The 22,819-nt window shown below is 45.5% G+C and overlaps 1 protein-coding gene and 1 long non-coding RNA gene across 3 annotated transcripts in view; one reads left to right on the plus strand and one right to left on the minus strand.

The window, feature by feature from the left end:
* uba1 (ubiquitin-like modifier activating enzyme 1) overlaps nt 1-22,819 on the minus strand; it is a 254,790-nt gene that overhangs the window by 151,903 nt on the left and 80,068 nt on the right. For both annotated transcript variants that reach the window (XM_078543185.1, XM_078543186.1), the window contains exon 16: nt 11,724-11,788. In XM_078543185.1, the coding sequence (XP_078399311.1) occupies nt 11,724-11,788 (65 nt within the window). The remainder of the gene's footprint in view (nt 1-11,723; nt 11,789-22,819) is intronic.
* On the plus strand, nt 5,922-19,019 carry LOC144681538 (uncharacterized). The gene is made up of 3 exons (XR_013576792.1): nt 5,922-6,050; nt 12,795-12,928; nt 18,827-19,019. It is a non-coding gene; the product is annotated as an uncharacterized LOC144681538 (long non-coding RNA).

The following is a 22,819-nucleotide window of genomic DNA, read 5'->3' on the forward strand; positions in this document are numbered from 1 at the left end:
CAAAATGTAGATTTTAACCTGCTGGTTGCAGCAATTGAGCAATGGGCTCCCATTCGAAAGGCCCAATTTCTGTTTTGCAGCAGGGGGTTTTACCCTTTGGTACAATGAGCCAGGCCTATGATACATCTAATGAGGGGGCTGATTAAATTGCTTTTGAGTCACGCTGAAACATAGCTAAAGGCTAAGCCTAACTCCCAAACTATTTGGCATTGCTTGTAAACCTTGTTATTTACTGCACTTCACTTTAGTCTGCTCCTCTTTGTCTCTCCTTTTATTTTAGTCCCTTCCTCCCCTCCTGTTTCACTACATTTTTATCTCCCTCACTTCAGCCTCTCTCTCTCTCTTTCTACTTACTCCCAGTAACAATGTGCACCTTTAACATAGCAAAATAGACTAAAATGTCTCATAAGAGCAACAGCCGCCAAAATTCGAAAGTCAGCCACAAAAGGAGACATTAGGAAGGTAGCCAAGGAGGTAGGTTTTAAGGATCGCCTGAAAAGGAGGCAGGTTTTAGAGAAGGAATTCCACAGCTTAGGGCCTAGACAGCCGAGTATGGTTTGTAATTGTGTGGGGAAGGGAAAAAAAGGAAGACTTGCATTTATATAGCGATTTTCACAATCACTGGACATGTCAGTGCTTTACAGCCAATGAAGTACTTGTGGAAGTGTAGTCACAGTTGTTAATAGAGTCCAAGCCGATTGGTGAAGTCAAAACCAAGGCACGGAACTTTTCTTTACTGAGTCCATTGACTTTGTTCAGTCTCATAGCCCTCCTCTCACACCTAGTGTCCCAGCTGTACCCTATTTATATGTGCTCAAAGTACTTCTTTAAACAATGCCCTTCACCTGTGTATCTTTACAATATAACTAACATACTATTAACAACCATTGTAATTCAGCAAACGTGGCTGCTAATTTGCAAACTCCCACAAACAACAAATAATCTGTTTTTTTGTGTGATGTTGATTGAGAGGTACATATTGGCCAAGGCACTGAGGAGAACTCCCCTGCTCTTCTTTGAAAGAGTGCCATGGGATCTTCTTATATCCACCTGAGCGGGCAGACGGGGCCTCGGTTTAACGTCTCAATTGTCGGCATCCCTGACAGTCCAGTGCTGTCAGCCTTGATTTTTGTGCTCATGTTTTGGAGTTGGGCTTGAACCTGGAACCATGTGACTCTGTGGTGAGAGTGTTACCAACTGAGCCATGGCTGACACACAAAGAAGACAGGGAAGCTCAAGGGGCTGGAATTGTACGATTACAGAGAGCGTTGTACTGCTGGAGGAGGTTACAGAGATTGGGAGGGCTAAGGCCAGTGAGGGGTTTGAGCCAAAAGATGAGGATTTTAAATTGGCAGCTGCAGAAGAATTCCAGTGAATGGAGGACCAACGGCTGGAGAGTTGAGGAACATCAAACGTCTCTGCACAAGTCCTTGTAATTCAAGAGTTAAAAGAAAATGCAAGTTTTGTCAGCTCATGATGATGGTAAAGAATGACAATATACAGAGATAATATTTCAATTAGAATGGAATTACACAACTGAAGGATGAAAGGAGTTGGATATAAACCTTTGCAGCTGTGGTAATTATGGTTTTATTTAGTCAGCAATGTACCTTTTAAGAATAATGCGTGTTAGAGAAGATCACATGATCTGTAATAACCAATAGGAGAGTACCGTGCGCTACCTCAGCAGTCAGTGTAGAGATAGAGTTGGAGTTGAAAGCACACGTGTAGTTGCTGCTGAGTATATTGTAAATAAACTTAATGTTCCCGCCCAAGAAGTGTCTGCAGATCAACTCTGTTATCAATAGTACAACTCGGCCACCCGACAACAGCAGCTTGTAATTTTAACACGTTATTTTCATGTTGATATGTTAAAAAGTGGGTATAGGTTAGAGAGTTCTAAAAAAGACATTGAAAAATAACACATCAAAAAGCTACCAATTAAATAACTCTTTGTTTCATTTCTGTGCAGTGAAAATTAGAGGTAGCAGCTGAAGTCACCATTGTCAGCTGTCCCTCGATTCACAGATGGTGTCTAGTCAAGGTTGAGAGTTTCTGCCATGGGTCTTCATGTGACTGAACAGGCTGAGTCTTGGCCCACGTATATTTGGGCACATGGGGCAGGATGTCCCATGAGTTAGTGGGATCCGGAGTGCAGGATTTGCTTCCTTTTCTTCCCTTCACTGCCTCATCATTAAGATGTTTGGACTCAAAAGTGTGGCGCGGCTTGATGGACAAGTTGCTGCTATTCTGTTGGTGGCAAGCTTCTCCCATCATTTAATGTCAATGCTGCCGAACTTCAGGAGAGCTTCAATGTGTCTTTGAAACGTTTCCTTTCTCCTCCTGGAACGTTGGACATTCTGAGAGTTGAGGAAACAGGACCTGGCTGGGGAAGACGGTTTTTCAGCCCTCCAGTGTCCAGCCCATCGAAGTGGATTTTGTGGGACTTTTTCCTGAGTGCTTGTTGAGCTGGCTTCAAGAAGGACACCAGCATTTGTTCGACAGTCCTGCCATTGAACCTGGAGGATACGGCAGAGGCATCGCTGGTGGAATTTCTACAGTGCTCTTTTGTGTCGCTGATACACACTCCTTGTCTCACTGCAGTACAGGAGTGTGGTGACCCATCACAAATGCTCTGTACAGTCGGACTTTTGTTGACTTGCGGAGGTCTTTGCTGTCAAACACTCGCTGCCGTAGTTTGTAGAAGGTTGAGCTGGCGCAGCTGATCCGGTGTTGGGTCTCCTCGTCAATGATGACCTTTTTAGAGAGGTGGCTGCCAAGGTATGGGAAGTGCTCAACATATTCCAGAGTGTCTCCTTCATCCTATATGGGAGGTGGAATATTTGGCTGACCGGATGCAATCATTTTAATAGGTAATCTTATAAAGATTATTTAAGGGAATAGAAAATCAACCCAACAAATTACAGCAAACTGCAGGAGTAGAACTCTAGAACACTGGTTCAAAATAGAGTAGGGCACTCTTTTTTAGAAAATCATTCTTTATATGGTTGGAATAAAATCACAGGTAAGAGTAATGGGGGCAAAAATCCCTGGAATTGTTTCCGAAACAATCGGACTTGACTGTGGGCTGGATAGGCTCTGCAAGGATGGATAAAGGATGAGGGGCCAAATGGCCTTGCTCATCTGCAATCATTTTGTGATTGTGTTTTGGTATGCACAACATATGCACAGATTCTGCAGCTGAGGGGGACGCAATGTGCGTCACTGAATTGGTTAAATTAGTGGCTGTCAGCTTCGTGACAAAGAACTCCCATCTCTCTAATCGTGCAACACGCTCCCATACAATGGTACATAACCACCTCAATATTAACTGCAATGGGTAGGTTCAGCACAAGCCTACTTTGCCACAGTGTGTATGGGTGACAGCCAAGCAGACAGAGGAAGGACTATTCGAAACGTGCCCATGTGAAAAAGGGAAGAGGGTGGGAAAGATAGAATGCGAGTTTTATATTGTACTCATTTACAACCTCAGGATGTCACAAAGTGCTTTACAGCTGAGGAAGTCCTTTTTGAAGTGTAGTCATTGCTGTAATGAAAAGTCTTCGGCACAGCAATGTTCCATAAACAACAATGTGATAATGACCAGGTAATCTGTTTTAAGGTGGTTGATGGATAACTATGGACCAGGACACCAAAAAATTGAGGGAGACACATATATTCATACACTTATTTATAGTCAGCTGATAACTTGGGATGAAAGGGTTGCCTTATGAGGAAAGGTTGGACAGGCTGGGCCTGTATCCCCTGGAGTTGAGAAGAATGAGAGATGATCTTATCGAAATATATAAGATCCTGAGGGAACTTGACAGGGTGGATGCTGAAAGGATGTTTGCCCTTGTGGGAGAGACTAGATCTAGGGGACACAGTTTAAAAATAAGGAGTCTCCCATTTAATACGGAGATGAAAAGAAATTTTTTCTCCTGGAGGGTCATGAATCTTTGGAACTTTCTTCCCCGGAGAGCAGTGGAGGAAGGGTCAATGAATATTGTTAAGGCAGAGGTGGATGGATTCTTGACTGACGAGACAGTCAAGGGTTATCGGGGATAGACGGAATGTGGAGCTGAGGCCACAATCAGATCAGCTGTGATCTTATTGGATGACAGAGCAGGCCCCATGGCCAAATTGCCTACTCCAGCTCCTTGTTCATATGTATGTAACCCTATAGATGCTGCCCTGTATATAATCAGTCAAAATATTACATATTTGAAAAGTGTAAAATCCCTCCTATACAACAGGATACACATGTACATCAATGAGAATGCATTCCCATTTAACTCATTACACATGGCATCACAAGGTGCTTTATTACTGTTTATTGCCCTCTATCCTTGCCAAGGGGGAATAATCTCCATGCTGCACACTGCCACCTTTACTCTTCAGTCTGGCTGACGCTTATGCCTCAGATATAGGCGACTAGTTCCCGGCATTCACTTTCCTGAAACTAGTTTCCTTAAACCCACATTTTCATTGGTTGGTTCCCCGTAGACCAGGCTGCCTGTCTGACCATGAGTTCAAATACCCACCGTAGCAGTTTGCGAATTTGGATTCGGTGTTTAAAAGAATCTGGGAATAAGAAGCTGGCACCAGTAGAAGTGACCGTGAAACTGTCAGATTGTCAGAAAATGCCAACTGATTCACTAGTGTCCTTCATTGAAGGAAATGTGCTGTCCTTACCCAGTTTGGCCTATACAAGACTCCAATCCCACACCGATGTGACTGAATCTTAACTAATCTGGTTGTTTCAAACTGCTTCAGTTCAATGCAGTGGCCCACTACCTTCTCAGGTCAAGTCAGGAAGGGCATAAAATAATGCCCTTGCCAGCTACAGCCACTTCCCCGGAATTAATAGATTTTGAAAAAAGTGACTTTATTTTATAGGAGAGAAAAGCCATCACAGGACGTCAAGGAGTCTTAGCGGCCTTCTGAAGTAAGCTAGTAAGCTATCTTAGGTGTCAACTCTGGCTCAGTCGGTAGCACTTCTTCCTCTCAGTCAGCAGGTTGTAGGTTCAAGTCCCACTCCAGGACTTGAGCACAAAAATGAAGGCTGATGTTGCAGTGCAATGGGAGAGCTACACTATGGGAGGTGCCATTGTTCAGATGAGGCATTAAACCGAGGTCCTGTCTACTCTCTCTCAGACGGAGGTAAAAGACCTCGTGGCATTCTTTCGAAGAAGAACAGAGGAATTATCCCTCGCGTCCTGGCTAATATTTATCCCTCAATGAACGTCACAGAAGCAGACTGGTTATTATCACGTTGCTGTTTGTGGGAGCTTGCAGTGGGCAAATCGGCTGCTGCACTTCCAACATTCAGCAGTGACTACACTTCAAAATTACGTCATTGGCTGTAGGGCGCTTTGGGATGTCCTGAAGTCGTGAAAGCCACTGTAAAAATGCAAGTGAAGAGGGGCCATACGGACCCGAAACGTCAACTCTGTTTCTCTCTCCTCAGATGCTGTCAGACCCGCTGAGGTTTTCCAGCATTTCCTGTTTTAGTTTCAGACATCCAGCATCCGCAGTACTTTGCTTTTCTATAAAAAAAATGCAAGTCTCCCTTTCTTTTTGTTCATTTGCAACCGGGTATGGGCAACAAACGATGGCCTTCCCAGTGGCGCCCACATGCTTTGAGTGAATTAGGAAAAACCCAAATGGAATGCAGTCAACGAAGGGTTAACCCTGATCGCTGTAGCTTCTGCAAACACCAGTCGACCTCTTACCACCTTCACCAAACCAAATTCCAGGGCTTAAATGCACGGTCCTGCTCTTAGTTTTGTCTTGTTCTTTTATCATCTCTCCAGATGCTAAGAATTAGGAAGAAAGTTCAGCTTCGGCCCAGCTGCAGCTCCCTGATTAGAAACACCATTTTATATATCCCCCCCGCCCCCCCTCCCCAAACCACCACTACAGCATCCAACCCATTGACCCTGTCCACTGGAGAAAGGGTTTTAGACTGGACTGCATGAACTCATTTCACAACTTCTCAGAACAAAGCACCTTTAAGAAGCTGTCTCTCTGTGGTCGTGGGGACAGCAGTGAGTGAATAGTCAAAATGCGTTGCAGATGTGCAGCTAATAAGAGTGGAAAGAGGAAACGGGTAACCTTCAGTGGCTGTCCAGCTCAAAATTAACCATCTTGCTTCCTGTCACTTCGGCGCCCACTCAGCCTCCCCCAGCACGAGTGGAAATCTGAGTGAATTTGGCCTGAAACGTTCAGCTGAAGGTCTTCCTGCTATTGCTTACCTTTCGATTTTTAGATCATTTCTTTCGTGATTCTTTTGCTTGCAATGTTACTTCTTGCTGCCTGTTCTCAGCCAGGGTGGACGATGCTTTGAAGCAAAGGAGCCACTTGTGTGCACATGGATTATGTGGTAGGTTGACAAGCAGGCGTGGTGCACTGCAGTACCAGCCTGCTGTGCCACTCAGCACCATGACGTGGGTCTCGCTCTCAATCATCACTCCGCCCCCCCCCCCCCCAGCCCTCCCACCCTCAAAAAGGTTTAGAATCAGAGCATCGTTACTGCACGAAAGGAGGCCATTCAGCCCATTCGGCGGAACCGTCCCAGATTTGCACTAAGTGCGGTGGCGGGCGGGTAAAACGATGTTTTAGCCGACGGCCGCAATGGCGGTTTCTCACGCCGTATCGTCCCAAACCCGCTGCGTTCGTTATGCATTCCCGGGAAACAGGCTGTTTCCATGGCAGGCGGGCTCTCGTTCACCTGCCACGCCATCACCTCGCCACTTCGTCATGCCGGGCACCACATTTAATGTGCATCCGTGTGCACACCTCTCTGCCTCCAGCCCAGGACTGCTGCACAGAAGACAGGATGGTCCCGAAAGGCAAAAAGACTGCAGCCCCACCCTCCCCAGCTTCAATGACGCATCCCCCAAGCGCCTTTTGAAAGCCATGGAGGCCCACCATGATGTCCTCTGCACCTGCTCTGGCCGCAGGATGGGCAGCGGCATCACCAATCCAGCATGGGAGGCGATGGCAGCGCCAATGCCCTGCAAAAGAGGACAGCCACCCAGTGCCAGTACAGGATGAATGGTCTCATTCGTTTTGCCAGGGTAAGTCACTCTCCTCATCACTCTCAACTCACACACCCACAGGGATCTCATATATCAAGGGACAACTCCACTAACTCTCACACACACCCTCACATCTCCATCAGACTCATACCCTCTGGAGCTCGCGTCCTCATCCTGTCCATGGCTCCGCTCACCACACAAACATTCCACGCAGTGCCATGTGTCCTGCTCACACTCTCTCTTGGCGGTTAAGTCTCGACTTCTGCACGTCACACTTGTCAAGACGTGTTCTGCACCGGCGTGTGATCACGCTGATGTGGACGGACGATCCAGCGGGAGGAGATATTTCTGGCGGACTGGCCTCCTAATGATATGCAGATGTATTCCAATGAGGTTCCTGACGTCTGATGGTGGGGGGATGCGGCCCACCATCGACGGGATGAGCAGACGATCGCGAACAGACTTTGCAAACTCAGCCTTTTCCAGTTTCTGCCTCTGTTCCAACGCAACTAGATATTGTGAGTCCTGGCCATCTACCCAGGAAGCTCAAACTGTTTGGGAGGCCAGGGCATGAAGAACATTGGACAATTCCGCAATTTATGTAGAAACATCCTTCCATGGGAAGCTTTTATTTCCCCTCCGATCCTGGAAACTTGTCCCCTTTCCTATTCTATTCATTTCATTGGATCATAATCAATCACTGAAGGTGCACTTACCAAACGATCCAGTCTGAGGGGAAACATCTGTAGATTCTTTCCCTGTGGAAGAGAGTCACAAGCTGGGGACAGGGCACAGAACCCTTACTGGGCAGCAGCACGACCAAGAGTATAGTGTCTTATACATGGCACCCTTCATGACCAGCCTCCACCCCCTTTGTATGGAGTATCCCAGTGTAACGTGCTTATCTTCTTTTGGTACCATTGCCTAATGATATTTTTCAACAGTTATGAATCATGATTCAAGCCATTTGTGTGCCCCACAAAAGATATGCCCCATTAAAAAGCGTGCAAATCCAGGAAGGGGATAAGGCCATTTCCAAACCTCACCAAGGGGGTTTAGATACCAAATTTGGTTTGTGGTACATGTACCAGGTTCAAAAGCAATAATGTCTGCAAAAGTAGGTTAACTTTCCTTGGCACTCTTCTTCACATCACAAAAGTCCTTCCTCATTCACTCCTAGGTCCTACAGAACTGCATTTACACAACTGTATCATCCAGGCAACTTACAACCCTGCTGCTACAGGGTTGAGCCCTCGTGCTCTGAAGAAGGCCACTCTGCTGCACTTCAGCAGGAGGCAGAGAGTAGGGATAAGGGGGTCCTTCGCAGGATGGCAGCCGGTGACTAGTGGAGTTCCGCAGGGGTCAGTGTTGGGACCACAACTTTTCACTTTATACATTAATGATCTAGATTAAGGAACTGAGGGCATCCTGGCTAAGTTTGCAGATGATACAAAGATAGGTGGAGGGACAGGTAGTATTGAGGAGGCGGGGAGGCTGCAGAAGGATTTGGACAGGTTAGGAGAATGGGCAAAGAAGTGGCAGATGGAAGACAACGTGGGGAAGTGTGAGGTCATGCACTTTGGTAGGAAGAATAGAGGCATAGACTATTTTCTAAATGGGGAGAGAATTTAGAAATCTGGAGTGCAAAGGGACTTGGGAGTCCTAGTCCAGGATTCTCTTAAGGTTAACTTGCAGGTTGAGTCGGTGGTTAGGAAGGCAAATGCAATGTTGGCATTTATTTCGAGAGGACTGGAATATAAAAGCAGGGATGTGCTGCTGAGGCTTTATAAGACTCTGGTCAGACCACATTTAGAATATTATGAGCAATTTTGGGCCCCGTATCTCAGGAAGGATGTGCTGGCCTTGGAGGGGGTCCAGAGGAGGTTCACGAGAATGATCCCAGGAATGAAAGGCTTAACATATGAGGAACGTTTGAGGACTCTGGGTCTATACTTGATGGAATTTAGAAGGATGAGGGGGGATCTGATTGAAACTTACAGAATACTGAAAGGCCTGCATAGAGTGGACGTGGGGAAGATGTTTCCATTAGTAGGAGAGACTAAGACCCGAGGGCACAGCCTCAGAGTAGAGGGAAGACCTTTTAGAACAGAGATGAGGAGAAACTTCTTTAGCCAGAGAGTGGTGAATCTATGGAATTCATTGCCACAGAAGGCTGTGGAGGCCAGGTCATTGAGTGTATTTAAGACCGAGATAGATAGGTTCTTGATTGGTAAGGGGATCAAAGGTTACGGGGAGAAGGCGGGAGAATGGGGTTGAGAAACTTATCAGCCATGATTGAATGGCGGAGCAGACTCGATGGGCCGAATGGCCTAATTTCTGCTCCTATGTCTTATGGTCTTATGGCTTCCAAAGCATCTTGGTAAATGGCTGAGCTCCCCCGCAACGCGTCTGCATTTCCCAAGCCATCCTGAATGCCTGGATTTGGCACTCTCACCTCTGAGTCAGAAGGCTCTGGATTCAAGTTCCGCTCTAGAAACTTGAACACGAAATCCAGGCTGATACTCCAGTTCAGTACTGAGTGCAGCACTGTTCAAAGTGCCGTCTTTCAGAGATGATAAATTGTGGCCCCATCTGCCCTCTCAGGTAGACATAAAAGATCTGAAACAAAGTCCCTTTAAGTACAAAGTTAAAAGCAAAAAACTGCGGATGCTGGAAATCCAAAACTAAAACAAAACCTTACAGCAGAGTCCTAAATCCCAGCACTCATACAATAATAAGATGGTTGAGAGAGAGGGCAAGACATTTCAAACATTACCTGGACTAGACAGTCTCCAGGAATGTCAGAAACTAATAAGATGCTGATAGTATGATCCGTCACCGACCAATATGCATTTTGAGAATTCCTAATGATTTTTCTCCCAGGGTTGCTCAGAGCAGGGATTATTATTTAACTTCTGGAGATGCCAGGATGGTCTTAGGAGGGTTGGCTTCCAATCCATCACAGCAGCAAAAATCTCTGATCTGGGTCCTGTCATGCTACTCTGCTTTCCTTGATGGGTATCTCCGCCTTCCTCCATCCCCAAGCCCATGCAGGACCTTACTGTGAGTAAATTGGTCACCTCGGTTTCTACCTTACAAGTGACCGCACTTCCAAAGTATTCCATTGGCTGAAAGCCCTGGCCATTTATTGCAAGTCTTTCTTCTCTTCCCGATGCTGCGTTCTGGGTTTTATACACTTTTTTTTTTGGATGCAATTTATGAGCAGGAGTCTGAATCAGTGGAATAGGCGGAGGACACTGGAGGATTTTAAAACCTGCATTTAACTGGGTGCCTGAGTTGTGAAAAGGTTATATCCACAGGATCAGATAACAGAGGCAAAACATCAGCAAAGGAGCCAAGATGGGGAGAAAGAAAATGCATGTAAATCGCAAGTACAGAATTAACGGCTGTTTGACAGTTACAGTGTTTATTGAAGTTCCGCCTACTTAACTTACTGTCAAGAGATGAGATAAACAATCCCTTCAGTAAACTGTTAGGTTCAAACTATTACCTTTTTAAGACAATTTCTTAGTTTAAATTCAGAGGGAAAATAAACTGCAGACCACAGCAGGCTGGGTCCTGTGTAAACTCAAGCACATACCATAAACGGACACCAATCCCACTGAACAGAACTTTATTACAGTAAGAAAGCAGAGGAAAGCCAAACAACTTTGACCTGTATTTACTTTAGCCACTTCCTGCCTGGAGACCTAGATGTATTTGACGGTTCCAGTTGAGGAGGCTACCTCCTTCCCCAACTCCCCCTTTCCCCAAATCCCCCCTCCCTGTCTCCCCTTCCCCAACACCCCCTTTCCCCAACACCCCAATCCCTGTCTCCCCTTCCCCAACACCCCCTTTCCCCAACTCCCGCCTCCCTGTCTCCCCTTTCCCAACTCCCCCCTCCCTGTCTCCCCTTCCCCAACTCCCCCCTCCCTGTCTCCCCTTCCCCAACTCCCCCCTCCCTGTCTCCCCTTCCCCAACTCCCCCCTCCCTGTCTCCCCTTCCCCAACTCCCCCCTCCCTGTCTCCCCTTCCCCAACTCCCCCCTCCCTGTCTCCCCTTCCCCAACTCCCCCCTCCCTGTCTCCCCTTCCCCAACAGCCCCTTTCCCCAACGCCCCCCTCCCTGTCTCCCCTTCCCCAACACCCCCTTTCCCCGAATCCACCCTCCGTCTTCCCTTCCCCGACTCCCCCCTCCCTGTCTCCCTTTCCCCAACTCCCCCCTCCCTGTCTCCCCTTCCCCAACTCCCCCCTCCCTGTCTCCCCTTCCCCAACACCTCCTTTCCCCAACTCCCCCCTCCAACTACGCCCTCACCACTCAGCATCTCAACCCCCTCCCCTCCTACTCCTCTCCCCAGTTCCGTCTCCTCACTCCCTCCGCTTCCAGTTGCTGATCTCCGGGATTCTCATCTGCTACGAAAAAAAAACCCACTCTGCTTTGTGTTTTAGTTCGGGAATGGAAAAGTGCCGCGTGGAACTGGAGCCTGATAATGTTTTGCAACATGCACTGAAAGCACACTTCATTCCTTTAGTTCTGGCTCCATTGCGGAGACACAAATCAAATTCAATCTAATCTTGCGAGCATTTTCATGAGGTGTTATCTCTTTGGTTTTCGCCAACTCCCCTGACAAAAACAGACCCACACAAACCTGGGAACAAAATGACGAAAAATCAAATACTCACTTGAAGTACTTGTTGACGTTTTCTGCTGGCTGTTTGAACAATCCTTCAAATTCATCCCGGGCCCACTGCAAACAATAACATTCAATATTTCAGTGCCTGATCACTGGTAAAAATATAGCTAACACCGCCCACCTCCCCCCCCCAAAGTAGGAGGTCATGGTGGCACAGTGGGTAGCATCCCAGCCTCTGAGCCAGAAGCACTGGGTTTATTGGTAAAATCCCACTCCAGGACTTGATGGCCAAGGACAATGCATTCATAACGCAGCCAAACCGATGGAGCATAAACCCTGCAAATCCTTCCAACACACACTAATGGCAGGCGGTAAGAATGGGAGAGATTCCTGATCAGCCATGTGATGGAAAGAATGTTGGAGCCTCTACCGTCACTATCCATAGCTCCAGGCTACAACATGCATGTAAAAGTGCATGTTGCCACAGCAACTCAGACTCCCTGGTTAATCTGCAACAAACCACCACCCTGGCAGTTCAGCATGGGCAAAAGCATCACCTGATTTTGGTCTGCCCGAAACTTGTTGGTCTTCCAGCTCAAAGAGTTGTCCCCGACCGAGTGTGGCAGACTGTCACATTCCAAAGTCCAGGACTACGTGCTGAGGGACGCACTAAAGCTTGGGGCAGCCGCCGCAAAGGCGCAATGGGGAAGGGTCGCTGTCTAAGACCTTTCTGCCACAGGGCACCGAGGGACTGGGAACTGTTTAACTCCCCTCGGGCTGTACAGCTCAAAATGAAAGGCTGTAAATGATTGTAATATTGTTTGTACTGATGCACCTGGTGATACATTTTGTAAAAGTTGAACCTGATTGTACCTTTGTAATGGTGTTTTTGAAATGGTTTGGAATGTGGTTGAAGATATTTTATGAATAAAGTATATTTTTGCAAAAAAAAAACATCACCCGGTGTTTCACTGACCCATTGCAGGTTCAAATCCAAGTTTCGGCGAGGCTGCTGTCATTTGTGTTAGTGGTCATGGAAAAGGGAGGGGGAAGCAGGGCTCTGGGCATGCAGGGCGATGGGGTAATAAAAGTGACTCTGTCTCCGATCTATGTCTTCCAGCTCCTTCTTGAAATGTGTTGGGTGAAGGTAGTTTGGGTCAGCCATGATAACCCATCAAAGTTAAATGCCTTGTGCAACTGGAACCTCGTCAGGAGCCAGCAACTTGAGGAAAGAAGGAGGAGGGAAACTAGCAGGTAATAGCAGGGGAGGCGGTGGTGTTGTCACTGGACTAATACTCCAGAGACCCAGGGTAATTCTCTGGGGACCTGGGTTCAAATCCCACCGTGACAGTTGGTGAAATTTGAATTCAATAAAAAGCCTGGAATTAAAAGTCTAATGATGACCATTGTTGTATAAACCCATCTGGTTCACTAATGTCCTTTAGGGAGGGAAATCTGCTGTCTTTACCTGGTCTGGCCTACATGTGACTCCAGACCCACAGCAATATGGTTGACTCTGAAATGGCTTAGCAAGCCACTCAGTTCTCAAGGGCAATTAGGGACCGGCAATGAATGCCCACATCCCATGAACAAATAAAAAAATATATGAAAAACTATTGGAGATCCACAAGTTAGCTTTCCTCCAGAGTTGGTGCTATTTAATTGATGCTCATAATTTAATGTCATATTTATATTAGTGGGCCCAAAATTCTTTTACTTCAATCTATTTGAAAGATCTTATAATCCAGCATATAGGAAGCATAGCCAGTATTAAAGAGGTACCAGATTCAAGGATAAGTATAGGGGAAATACATGACTGATGGTACTTGTCATGTCAATAATGTCACAGTGTTTCTCAGCACAATGTGGTGGGATGGACTAGGGGTTAATCCCACACCACTCAGTTCAAACTCCATTCTAAGAGGTGTTAAGTGAGGATGCACTGTGTTCCAGTGAGGGCAAGGGGAATGGAAGACCTTAAGCTCTAAGTGGTCCCTTTCACCTCCCAATGCTCCCAAGCAAAATGGGGCATGAAAATTACTGGAAATAAGGTAAACCACCAATGGATAAAATAGGAAATCAAAATCATCACTGTGTCGTACATACACCACACCAGTGCAACAAGGATGCTGCACGGGTCTCCCTTCTCTCCATTAAGAAAAAGGAAAGGAAAGGGAGGAAAGGAAAGGAGGAAAGATGGAGACAAATAAAAAGTATGAGAGAAAAGGTCAAAGGTTGAAAAGACAGACAGAGAGAGACACAGACAGAAAGAGAGAGAGACAGAAAGAGAGAGAGACAGAAAGAGAGAGAGACAGAAAGAACGAGAGGCAGAGAGAGAGAGAGAGACAGAAAGAACGAGAGGCAGAGAGAGAGAGTGACAGAGAGACAGAGAGAGCGAGATTTGCATTTATATTGTGCCTTTTGAACTCTCAGGTTGCCCCCAAGGTGCTTTACAACCAATAAACTACTTCTTAAAGTACAGTCACTGTTGTAATGTAGGAAACATGACAGCCAATCTGCGCACAGCAAGCTCCCACCAACGGCAATGAAATAAATGGCTGATAGTCTGTTTTCTGGTTGGGAGAAATGTTGGTGCGGACACCAGGAGAATGCCACTTCCCTTCTTTGCATCTTTTATGCCCATTTGACAGGGCAGACAGGGCCTCGATTGACCATCTCATCCAAAAGATGGCACCACTGACAGTGCAGCGCCCCCCTCAGTACTGCCCTGAAGTGCCAGCCTAATAAATGAGTCGGCAACATAAAAGTGAGGAAAATATGTCCCTCATGCTCATTCATCTGAACATTAATTACATGCAAAGGAAGAAATGCAATAGGACCCGGTTATAAATTCCATTCGAAAACCATCAAATATAGAGGATGTGAGTTCCCATTTGTTTAAATTAGACTGATCTGGCCCTTGGACATTTGACACACACCAAGCTCTGCACATAAACACAGACTTCCCGTCAACAGCCAAGAGGCAATCTTGACAGGGGCAGCATACATCAGGGAGTACTTTCAAATAATATACATTTCAGATTCAACCTTATCCTGCACCCTTCCTTTAATGTTTACAAGGCACAACAGCTTTAAGCATAGTATTCTCTAGAGTCCAATTAACCCCATAGATGCCAGTTATGAAGTTGAGTACATGATCACATGAGAGGAGTTTTCAAACAAAAGCAATGGATTAGGGCATCGACAATTTACTTGGGAACAAGATCTTCACTTTAAAGCACTAAAACTTGCTCTTCCTTATCTGTCCTTCACTATTAGAGAGATTTTTCTCCTCTCTATCCTTGTTATTTTGCTTCCTGATTTTAGCTCTTGTTGTGGAATCTGCATCCCAGGTGTCTGACACTGTGTGTCTTTAAACCAGAGACTATGAGAGGCGCAAAACAAGGGGTACAGGTAAAAACAAAATACTGCAGACGCTGGAAATCTGAAACAAAATCAGAAAATGCTGGGAAAACTCAGCAGGTCTGACTCAGCATCTTTGGAGAGAGAAACAGAATTAACGTTTCGAGTCCGTATGATGCTTTTTTAATAGGGGTGTGGGTAACTTGGTATGAGTGTCCTTTAGTCTTGGAATGAATGCTTTCAGTCTAACCACTATTTTAAAGATTGGTAGTTTTTAGTTTGAGACTTTATTCAGTAAAAGACTTGGTAGCAATTTTGAGCTCTAATGATAAATGTAACCAAAAATGCAATTGTGCCTTGCATAGTTTTTCACTTTTGAAGAACTCCTTCAAAATTAATATTTCAACAGAAAAAGCCAAAATTGTCACATGGCACAAGAAATATTGAAAAATAATAAACTGGATTTGAATGACAAAGGAGTTTCGACTCTTGCTAAATTTGTGTTCTATCACTCAACTTCGACTTGATCTCAGATCAAGTCTCTTCTCAATTTTTAACTCTTCCTAAGAAACTGCACAATTTTAATTTTTATGGAAGAATACACAATTACTCGTAGCATCTAATTTCACCCTTATTTTTGACTTGGAAAATTTTGCTGCTTGCCATTTAAGAAACAAACTTCAACGACAGATCGTCCCAAACATCTACTATCATTCCACTTACTGTCCCACAGGAGTTCAATTATTGTTATAGAGTTGATCTTCCAGACAACCTTTCTTGGTGGAAACATTGAACTTTAGTTACAAGACAGCAACAGCAGCTACATGTGTGCATCAAACTCTATAACTAAAGAACTCCCCCCTAGAGGTTCCCACACTGCTAGCTCATTGGTTTACACAGATCATGTGATCTTACAACACAGGATTATTCTTAAAGCTACAGTCCAAAGTTTCCCAAAACTATAATTACTACATTCCTCCCCCTTTAACTTTTCTGTACATTTTGTATTTATCTCATGGCATTACAATATTTACAAGGTCATGAAATTACAAGTTCAGTCTTTCAGGTGGTTGCCTGATCCTTGTGGAATGTCATAGTTCCACGACTTCAGATTCTTTTGCAGGAAACACATTCTCTAGAACCCCATTAACATCAGGTACCTCATCAGGCATATACAGTTCAGTGTCTTCCACTCTGACAGAGACATCAGGCATGTCAATCCTTGGTTGAGCAACTTCAACAGGAACCACAGGTTCAGCCGTGGTTACAGGTGGAACATCATTTCGTTGGAGTATCTCTCTTATTTTTAAATGATCCACATGCTTACGGGTGATCCGGCCCTCCACTTCCAAGTGGTACGACAATGATCCGGTCACAGAACTTACTTTACCAGGTAAATTCCTAAATTCCTTACATACACTGCTTCACCAACAGTAAATTGTCACTCACGACTATGCAAATCATGAGTAGCTTTTTGGTTCCCTTGACTTTTCTCCATCTTTCCCTCCAAATTGGGAAGTATTAGACTTAGTCTTGTCCGAAGACGGTGCCTCGTCAGTAATTCTGCAGGTGTTGCTCCTGTCGTAGTGTGGGGCGGGGGGCGGGGGGGGTTGTTCTGTAGCGAAGTAGAAAACGAGCAAGTTTGGCCTCCAACGGATCACCTGTTAACTTTTTCATTCCTGCCTTAAAAGTTTGTAGTGCCCTTTCCGCCAGTCCGTTAGATGATGGATGGTACGGTGCAGTCTTCATGTGGTTGATACCATTGAGACTGATAAAATCATTGGAAATCAGCTCTCGTAAACGCAGTACCATTATCTGAGACGATTACCTCTGACAATCCATGGAAGTTTTGGTGTAGTTTTCCTATAGTAGCGCCTGACATTGGCGACTTTACCTCATAAATGTCTAACCACTTGGAATGAGCATCTATAATCAGTAGAAACATGGTTCCAAGGAAAGGACTGGCGTAATCAATGTGCAATCGCACCCAGGGTCCACCAGGCCACTCCCATGGGTGTAATGGGGCTGCCACCTGCAACTTTTGTAGCTGTTGATATTGTACACTGTGTTTTACCACCTTCTCAATATCGCCGTCCATCCCTGGCCACTAAAGATAACTTTGCACTATCGTCTTTATTCATGATATCCCTGGATGGACACTGTATAGCTCTACTAAGAGTGGTTCCCTTCCTTGTGAAGGAACTACTGCGTGTGCACCCCATAATAGAATACCATCTTGACTGCTCATCTCGTGTCTTTGGTTAAAGAAACGGTTTCAATTCACCAGAGACTAGTTCCGGAGACCAACCATGTAACACTTGGTCCCTCACTTGAGATAGGACTGGATCACGATTCGTTCAGTTTCTTGTCTGCCTGGCACAGACTGGGTGAGGAATCCAGGAAATTCATCACTAAATATGAGCTCCTGTGGAATTGGGACTTGTCCATCTCTTGCAAAGGAAGGTGACTTAGGGCATTGGCATTTGTTATATGAATCGCTAGTCTATGTACAAATGTGTATTCATATGCCGCCAAAGTTAGGGCCCATCTTTGTATTCTTGCAGAAGCTATGGGCGGGGGGGGGTATAGCCCTTTGCTCGCTAAACAGGCCCAAAAGTAGTTTGTGGTCTGATACTGTTGTGAAATGTCGTCCACGCACATATTGGTGGAATTTCTTTACACCAAAAATAATCGACAGTCCTTCCTTTTCGATCTGGGAATATCCTTTTGCAGCTGTGCTAAGTGTCCTGGATACATTGCCCATTGGCCTCTCTGTACCACCGACTATTTTGAGAGATAGTACCGCTCCCACTCCACAGGGGGACACATCACAGGTTAGCACCAATTCCCTCGTCTGGTCATAATGCACTAACAAATTTGAAGAGTTGTTTCTTCTTCTTGGGGTGACCCCAAAGACCCAACGCTGCTTTTTCTTTAGCAGTGAATGCAGAGAGGCTAGAACCATTGATAAATTTGGTAGGAATCGCCCATAGTAATTTATCATCCCTAAAAATGATTTAAGTTCAGAGATGTTCTTAGGTGCGGGTGTCTCTCTGATTGCTTTAATCTTCTCTTCAACAGGGTTTAACCTTTGGACATCTACCCGGTGGCCCAAATAAATGACTTCATTTGCCTGAAAAGTGCATTTTTCCTTCTCCAGGTGCATTCCTGCTCCTACAAATAGTTTCTGGGCTTCCTCTAGGTTAGCCAACTGTTCCTTTTTTGTGAATCCAGTTATCAGTGCATCGTCCAGGTAGACCACAACTTGAGATAGTCCCTGTAGCAAGCTATCCAAATGGCACAGGCCGAGGAAACACTGAAGAGCAGAAGTGTGTATTGTTATAACCCTTTGTCCCTATTGATGGTCACAAATTCCTGGGAGGTCTCATCCAGCTCCAGTTGCTGATAGGCGTGACTCATGTCAAGCTTTGTGTGTGTTGTCCCTCCTGCCAGTTTAGCATAGAAGCCTTCAATCTTGGGAATAGGGTACCTGTCCAGTTTGGCTGCTCTGTTGACTGTTAGTTTATAGACGCCACAGGTCCGGACGGTGTGGTCTGGTTTAAGGACAGGGATTATGGGTGCTGCGCACTCTGAGAACTGAACTGTTTTTATGGCACCCAGCCTCTCTAGCCGGTTCAGCTCGGCATCAACCTGGTCTCTCAGGGCGCATTGCAACGGTCTTGCTTTCAAGAAGCAAGGGGTTGCTTCTAGGTCTACATAAATGTTGGCCTGTAGGCCTTGGATTTTTCCCAGTTCATTCTTGAAGACGGTGTCATTTTATTTTAGCAGCCCTGGCAGTCCCCCTGTTCGCAACTGGAAGATTTCGGACCAGTTTAATTTAATCTCCTTCAACCATTCGCGATCTAGAAGGCTTGGTTCTTCACCTTCTACCACCATTACTGCTAGCTGTGCCGAATGGTGTCTACAATGACAGTTGCTGTGTATGTTTTCAACTTGGCAGATGTTGGTTCCAAATTTAATTGTTGAGCACCTTTATTTAAAAATCTGAAAGTGTGTTCTCCTACTACAGTGGTAGAAGCCCCTGTGTCTACTTCCGTTTTTAAGGGTTTACCATTCACTTGCACTGTGACAATAATTGGCTCTGTCTTCCCAACTTTCATGTTGAATAATGAATGAATGTCAGAATTAGTTGTTTCTGGCTCTCCTACACTGTAGACTTCATTGGGCATTGATTTTGTTTCGAGGCCTTTTTAAATCTTGCTTTGCACTGTCTCATTATGTGTCTACTTCTGTGTGACAAAAATAACATTCTACCTTTTTAAAACTGCCAATCGCTGGAAGAATGATCGTTTCTACATCGATAAAAATTAGTTTTTGATTTTATTGCTAAGCTGTTTCCTCTCTCATTTTTCAGTTAGCGGGGACTGTTTCCTGCTTCGTGGTGGAGTCCCAGCTTTTCACACCACGTTTGGCAGACTGAACCGCTTGTGAATCCCTTACAGCGCTTTCCATCGCAAGCGCTATTTCTAACGCTTTCTTAAAATCAAGATTCACTTCAGCCAGCAATCTTCGCTGAATAGCATCCTCCTGAATGCCACAGGCCAAACAATCCCTGAGCATGTCATTCAGGGTTTCACCAAAATCACAATATTCCGTTAGTTGTTTTAATTTCGCCACATAGGTAGCAATGGTCTCTCCCGGGGCTCTGTTCCTTGAATTGAACCTGAACCTCTGCATTGTGATTGAGGGCTGGGGTTGAAAATGTCCCTTAACGAGGTCTACGAATTCACTGAAAGTCTTTGAATCTGGGGCTCTGGGGGCCATCAAGCTTCAAATTAACTTGTAGATTTTACTCCCACAAATACTCAGGAGAATCGCTCTCCTCTTTTCCTCCTCTGTGATTTCATTGGCTTGAAAGAAAAACTCAAGACATTCTATATGTTGAGACCAGTCGGCTGTGGTTTGTCATGCACAGAAAGTCTCCATATTTGCAGAACAGGCTGTATATCCATCAGTTGTGTCTCAGTTGCAGAGTGCATTCTTGACTTTTTTGTGCCTTACAATATACTGTTGTCTTTAGAGTCACAAGGTTCTGGATTTTGTTTTCTTCTTTCTTGGGACATGGGCATCGCTGGCTAGGCTAGCATTTTTATTGCCCATCCCTAATTGCCCTCGAGAAGGCGATGGTGAGCCGCCTCCTTGAACAGCTGCAGTCCCTGTGGTGTAGGTACATCCACAGTGCCGTTAGGGAGGGAGTTCCAGGACTTTGACCCAGCGACAGTGAAGGAACAGCAATATAGTTCCAAGTCAGGATGGTGTGTGACTTGGAGGGGAACTTGCAGGTGGTGGCGTTTCCATGCATCTGCTGCCCTTGTCCTTCGAGATGGTAGAGGTTGCAGGTTTGGATGGGGCTGTTGAAGGAGCCTTGGTGAGTTGCTGCAGTGCATCTTGTAGATGGGATACACTGCTGCTACTGTGCATCGATGGTGGAGGAAATGGATGTTGAAGGTGGTGGATGGGGTGCCAATCAAGCGGGCTGCTTTGTCCTGGATGATGTTGAGCTTCTTGAGTGTTGTTGCAGCTGCACTCACCCAGGCAAATGAACAGTATTCCATCACAATGCTGGCTTGTAACTGGTAGATGGTGGACAGGCTTTTTGAGAGTCTTACAAGTCCCACTCCAGGGACAGGAACACACAAGCGAGCCTGGCACTCACGTGCATTATTGAGGGACTGCTGGACTGTCAGCGGTACTGTTTTTCAGAAGAGACGTTAAATTGAGATGTCTCTCAGGTGGATGTAAAAGGTCTCTTGGCACTATTTTGAAAAAAAGGAAAGTTCTCCCAGGCTTCCAGGCCAATATTTATCCCTCATCCAACATAATTAAATCAGATTATCTGGTTTCATTGCTTTACTGAGATCTCTCCGTGTCCAAATTGGCTGCCACTTTTCTTAAACTACAACAGTGACTGCACCTCAAAAAGGTTCTTAATCAACTGTAAAATGCTTTGGGACATTTTAAAGCTGTGAAAGGTGCTATATAAATGAACGTCTTTCCTCATAAACATAGACAAAAGCTTTTTTTTCCCATTCTGGTAAGTTCATCATAACACTTATGGTCATAGAATATGATGTAAACAGATGCTAGCGATGTTACCATACAATCGCTTCAATGGATTGGTGCCTCTGTTAAGACAGCAGAGAGAAGTTAGATATAAACACAGAGAGAGCTGTAGAGAAGCTCGGCGTCCTCAACGTCACCAGTAATGGGATTCGCAAATTCTGACCTCAATTCAAATGAGGAGGCGGACAAAAGATTAAATGATAGCTCAATATTTATGAAAAAAATAGGGTGTTTAAGGTATCAAAGCATCATCAAGTTCTGCGTAATTAAGTTAAGGCTCCCTAGGGCCAGAATCTTCTGTTTGGTGTGTGGGGGCGGGCCCCGCACGCTGATATGTAAAATTAGCGTGGTGACGTCGGGAGTGCGTCCCGACATCACCGCGTTTCATTCTGATCTTCTGTTTGGCGGGTGTGCAACGGAGTCGGCTGTGTGCCCGCCGAACTGTCAAAGGCCTGTTAAGTCCATTAATAAAACAATTAACCCAATGAGAAAGCTGCCCGTCCAACCTTCAGGTTGGCAGGAGGGGGGCAGGCGAAGAGCCCAGGCGGCCTTCGCATTTTTCATGAAACCTCATCCACGGGCAGAAGGAGGTTTCATGAAGGTTTTATGATTTAAATAAAATTTTTTAATGAAGATTCATAAACGTGTCCCAACTCATGTGACACTGTCACATGAGGGCACATGTCTGAATAATTTTATTTTTTCCAATTTTGAAACTGAAGTTAATCTCCCTGAGGCACGGAGCTGCTTCAGGGAGATTTCTGCACTCTTTCGCGAAAGAGCGCAGGCCCCGACTCTCCCTCCTCCCCCCACCCACACAGGTAGCGCTGAACCTTAATTGGCCCGCCCATGTAAAATGGCGGCATGCAGCTGATCGCGGGCGGTGATCGGCTCTGCGCCCACTCCTGACTGGCCTGCCTGATGGGGAGAAAATTCTCCCCTAGACCTATCTTTCAACATGGATGTAACTTTCTTGATAGTGTGCAGTCCTACAGCACACTTGCAGAATGGTTAATCTCTTTAAACAGATTGTAAAATTTGAATGCGCCATAGGACACCCGTGAAAATTAACTTAAAAAAGAAACTGGGTCTTTTTGCTCCTTTTTTGGTCAATTTTCTACCCTGCTACCCGAAGGCATCCGCTCTTTGCTGGGAAAGGCTTGCACAGTCATTGGTCACCTATACCTTGCCCCTGCCTATATGGGCATGTCCAAACTTAGTACATTGGCTTCTGCTGCACTCCCAAGCTGAGTCGGACGACTGCCCTTACATTCCAGCAGGGGTTGCTGGGTAACAATGGTGGGGGGGCAAAGATGGTTCCCTCCCATTCCCCAATTGTTGAGGCCAATTCAAGCATTCTACTTTTCAAGAGAACACCCACTCCATCCTCTGCAACACACCATTCAATATCGGTGACACCTTTTCATTGCTTTACATCTTAACATGTACTTCCTGCATTTGCTAAGCTGTAACTGCTCTGCTTAGTTTGAAAATAGGAAAGCATTTTGTGACTCTTAAGCAAATCAGCATCTGCTGTGTGCAGCTCAACTACGCAGACATTTTACTTAATTTTCTAAGCACTTGTGCAAGACTCTAGCCAGATGATAAAGGCACTTCCTCTCCCATCTTCACCTACTGAGACCCCCTTAAATTATGGAACTGCATTTCTATTAAACATGAAGGGTCAGCTATACAAAA

The sequence above is a fragment of the Cetorhinus maximus genome, chromosome 6 (assembly GCF_964194155.1).
Source record: "Cetorhinus maximus chromosome 6, sCetMax3.hap1.1, whole genome shotgun sequence".
Taxonomy (NCBI): Eukaryota; Metazoa; Chordata; class Chondrichthyes; order Lamniformes; family Cetorhinidae; genus Cetorhinus; species Cetorhinus maximus.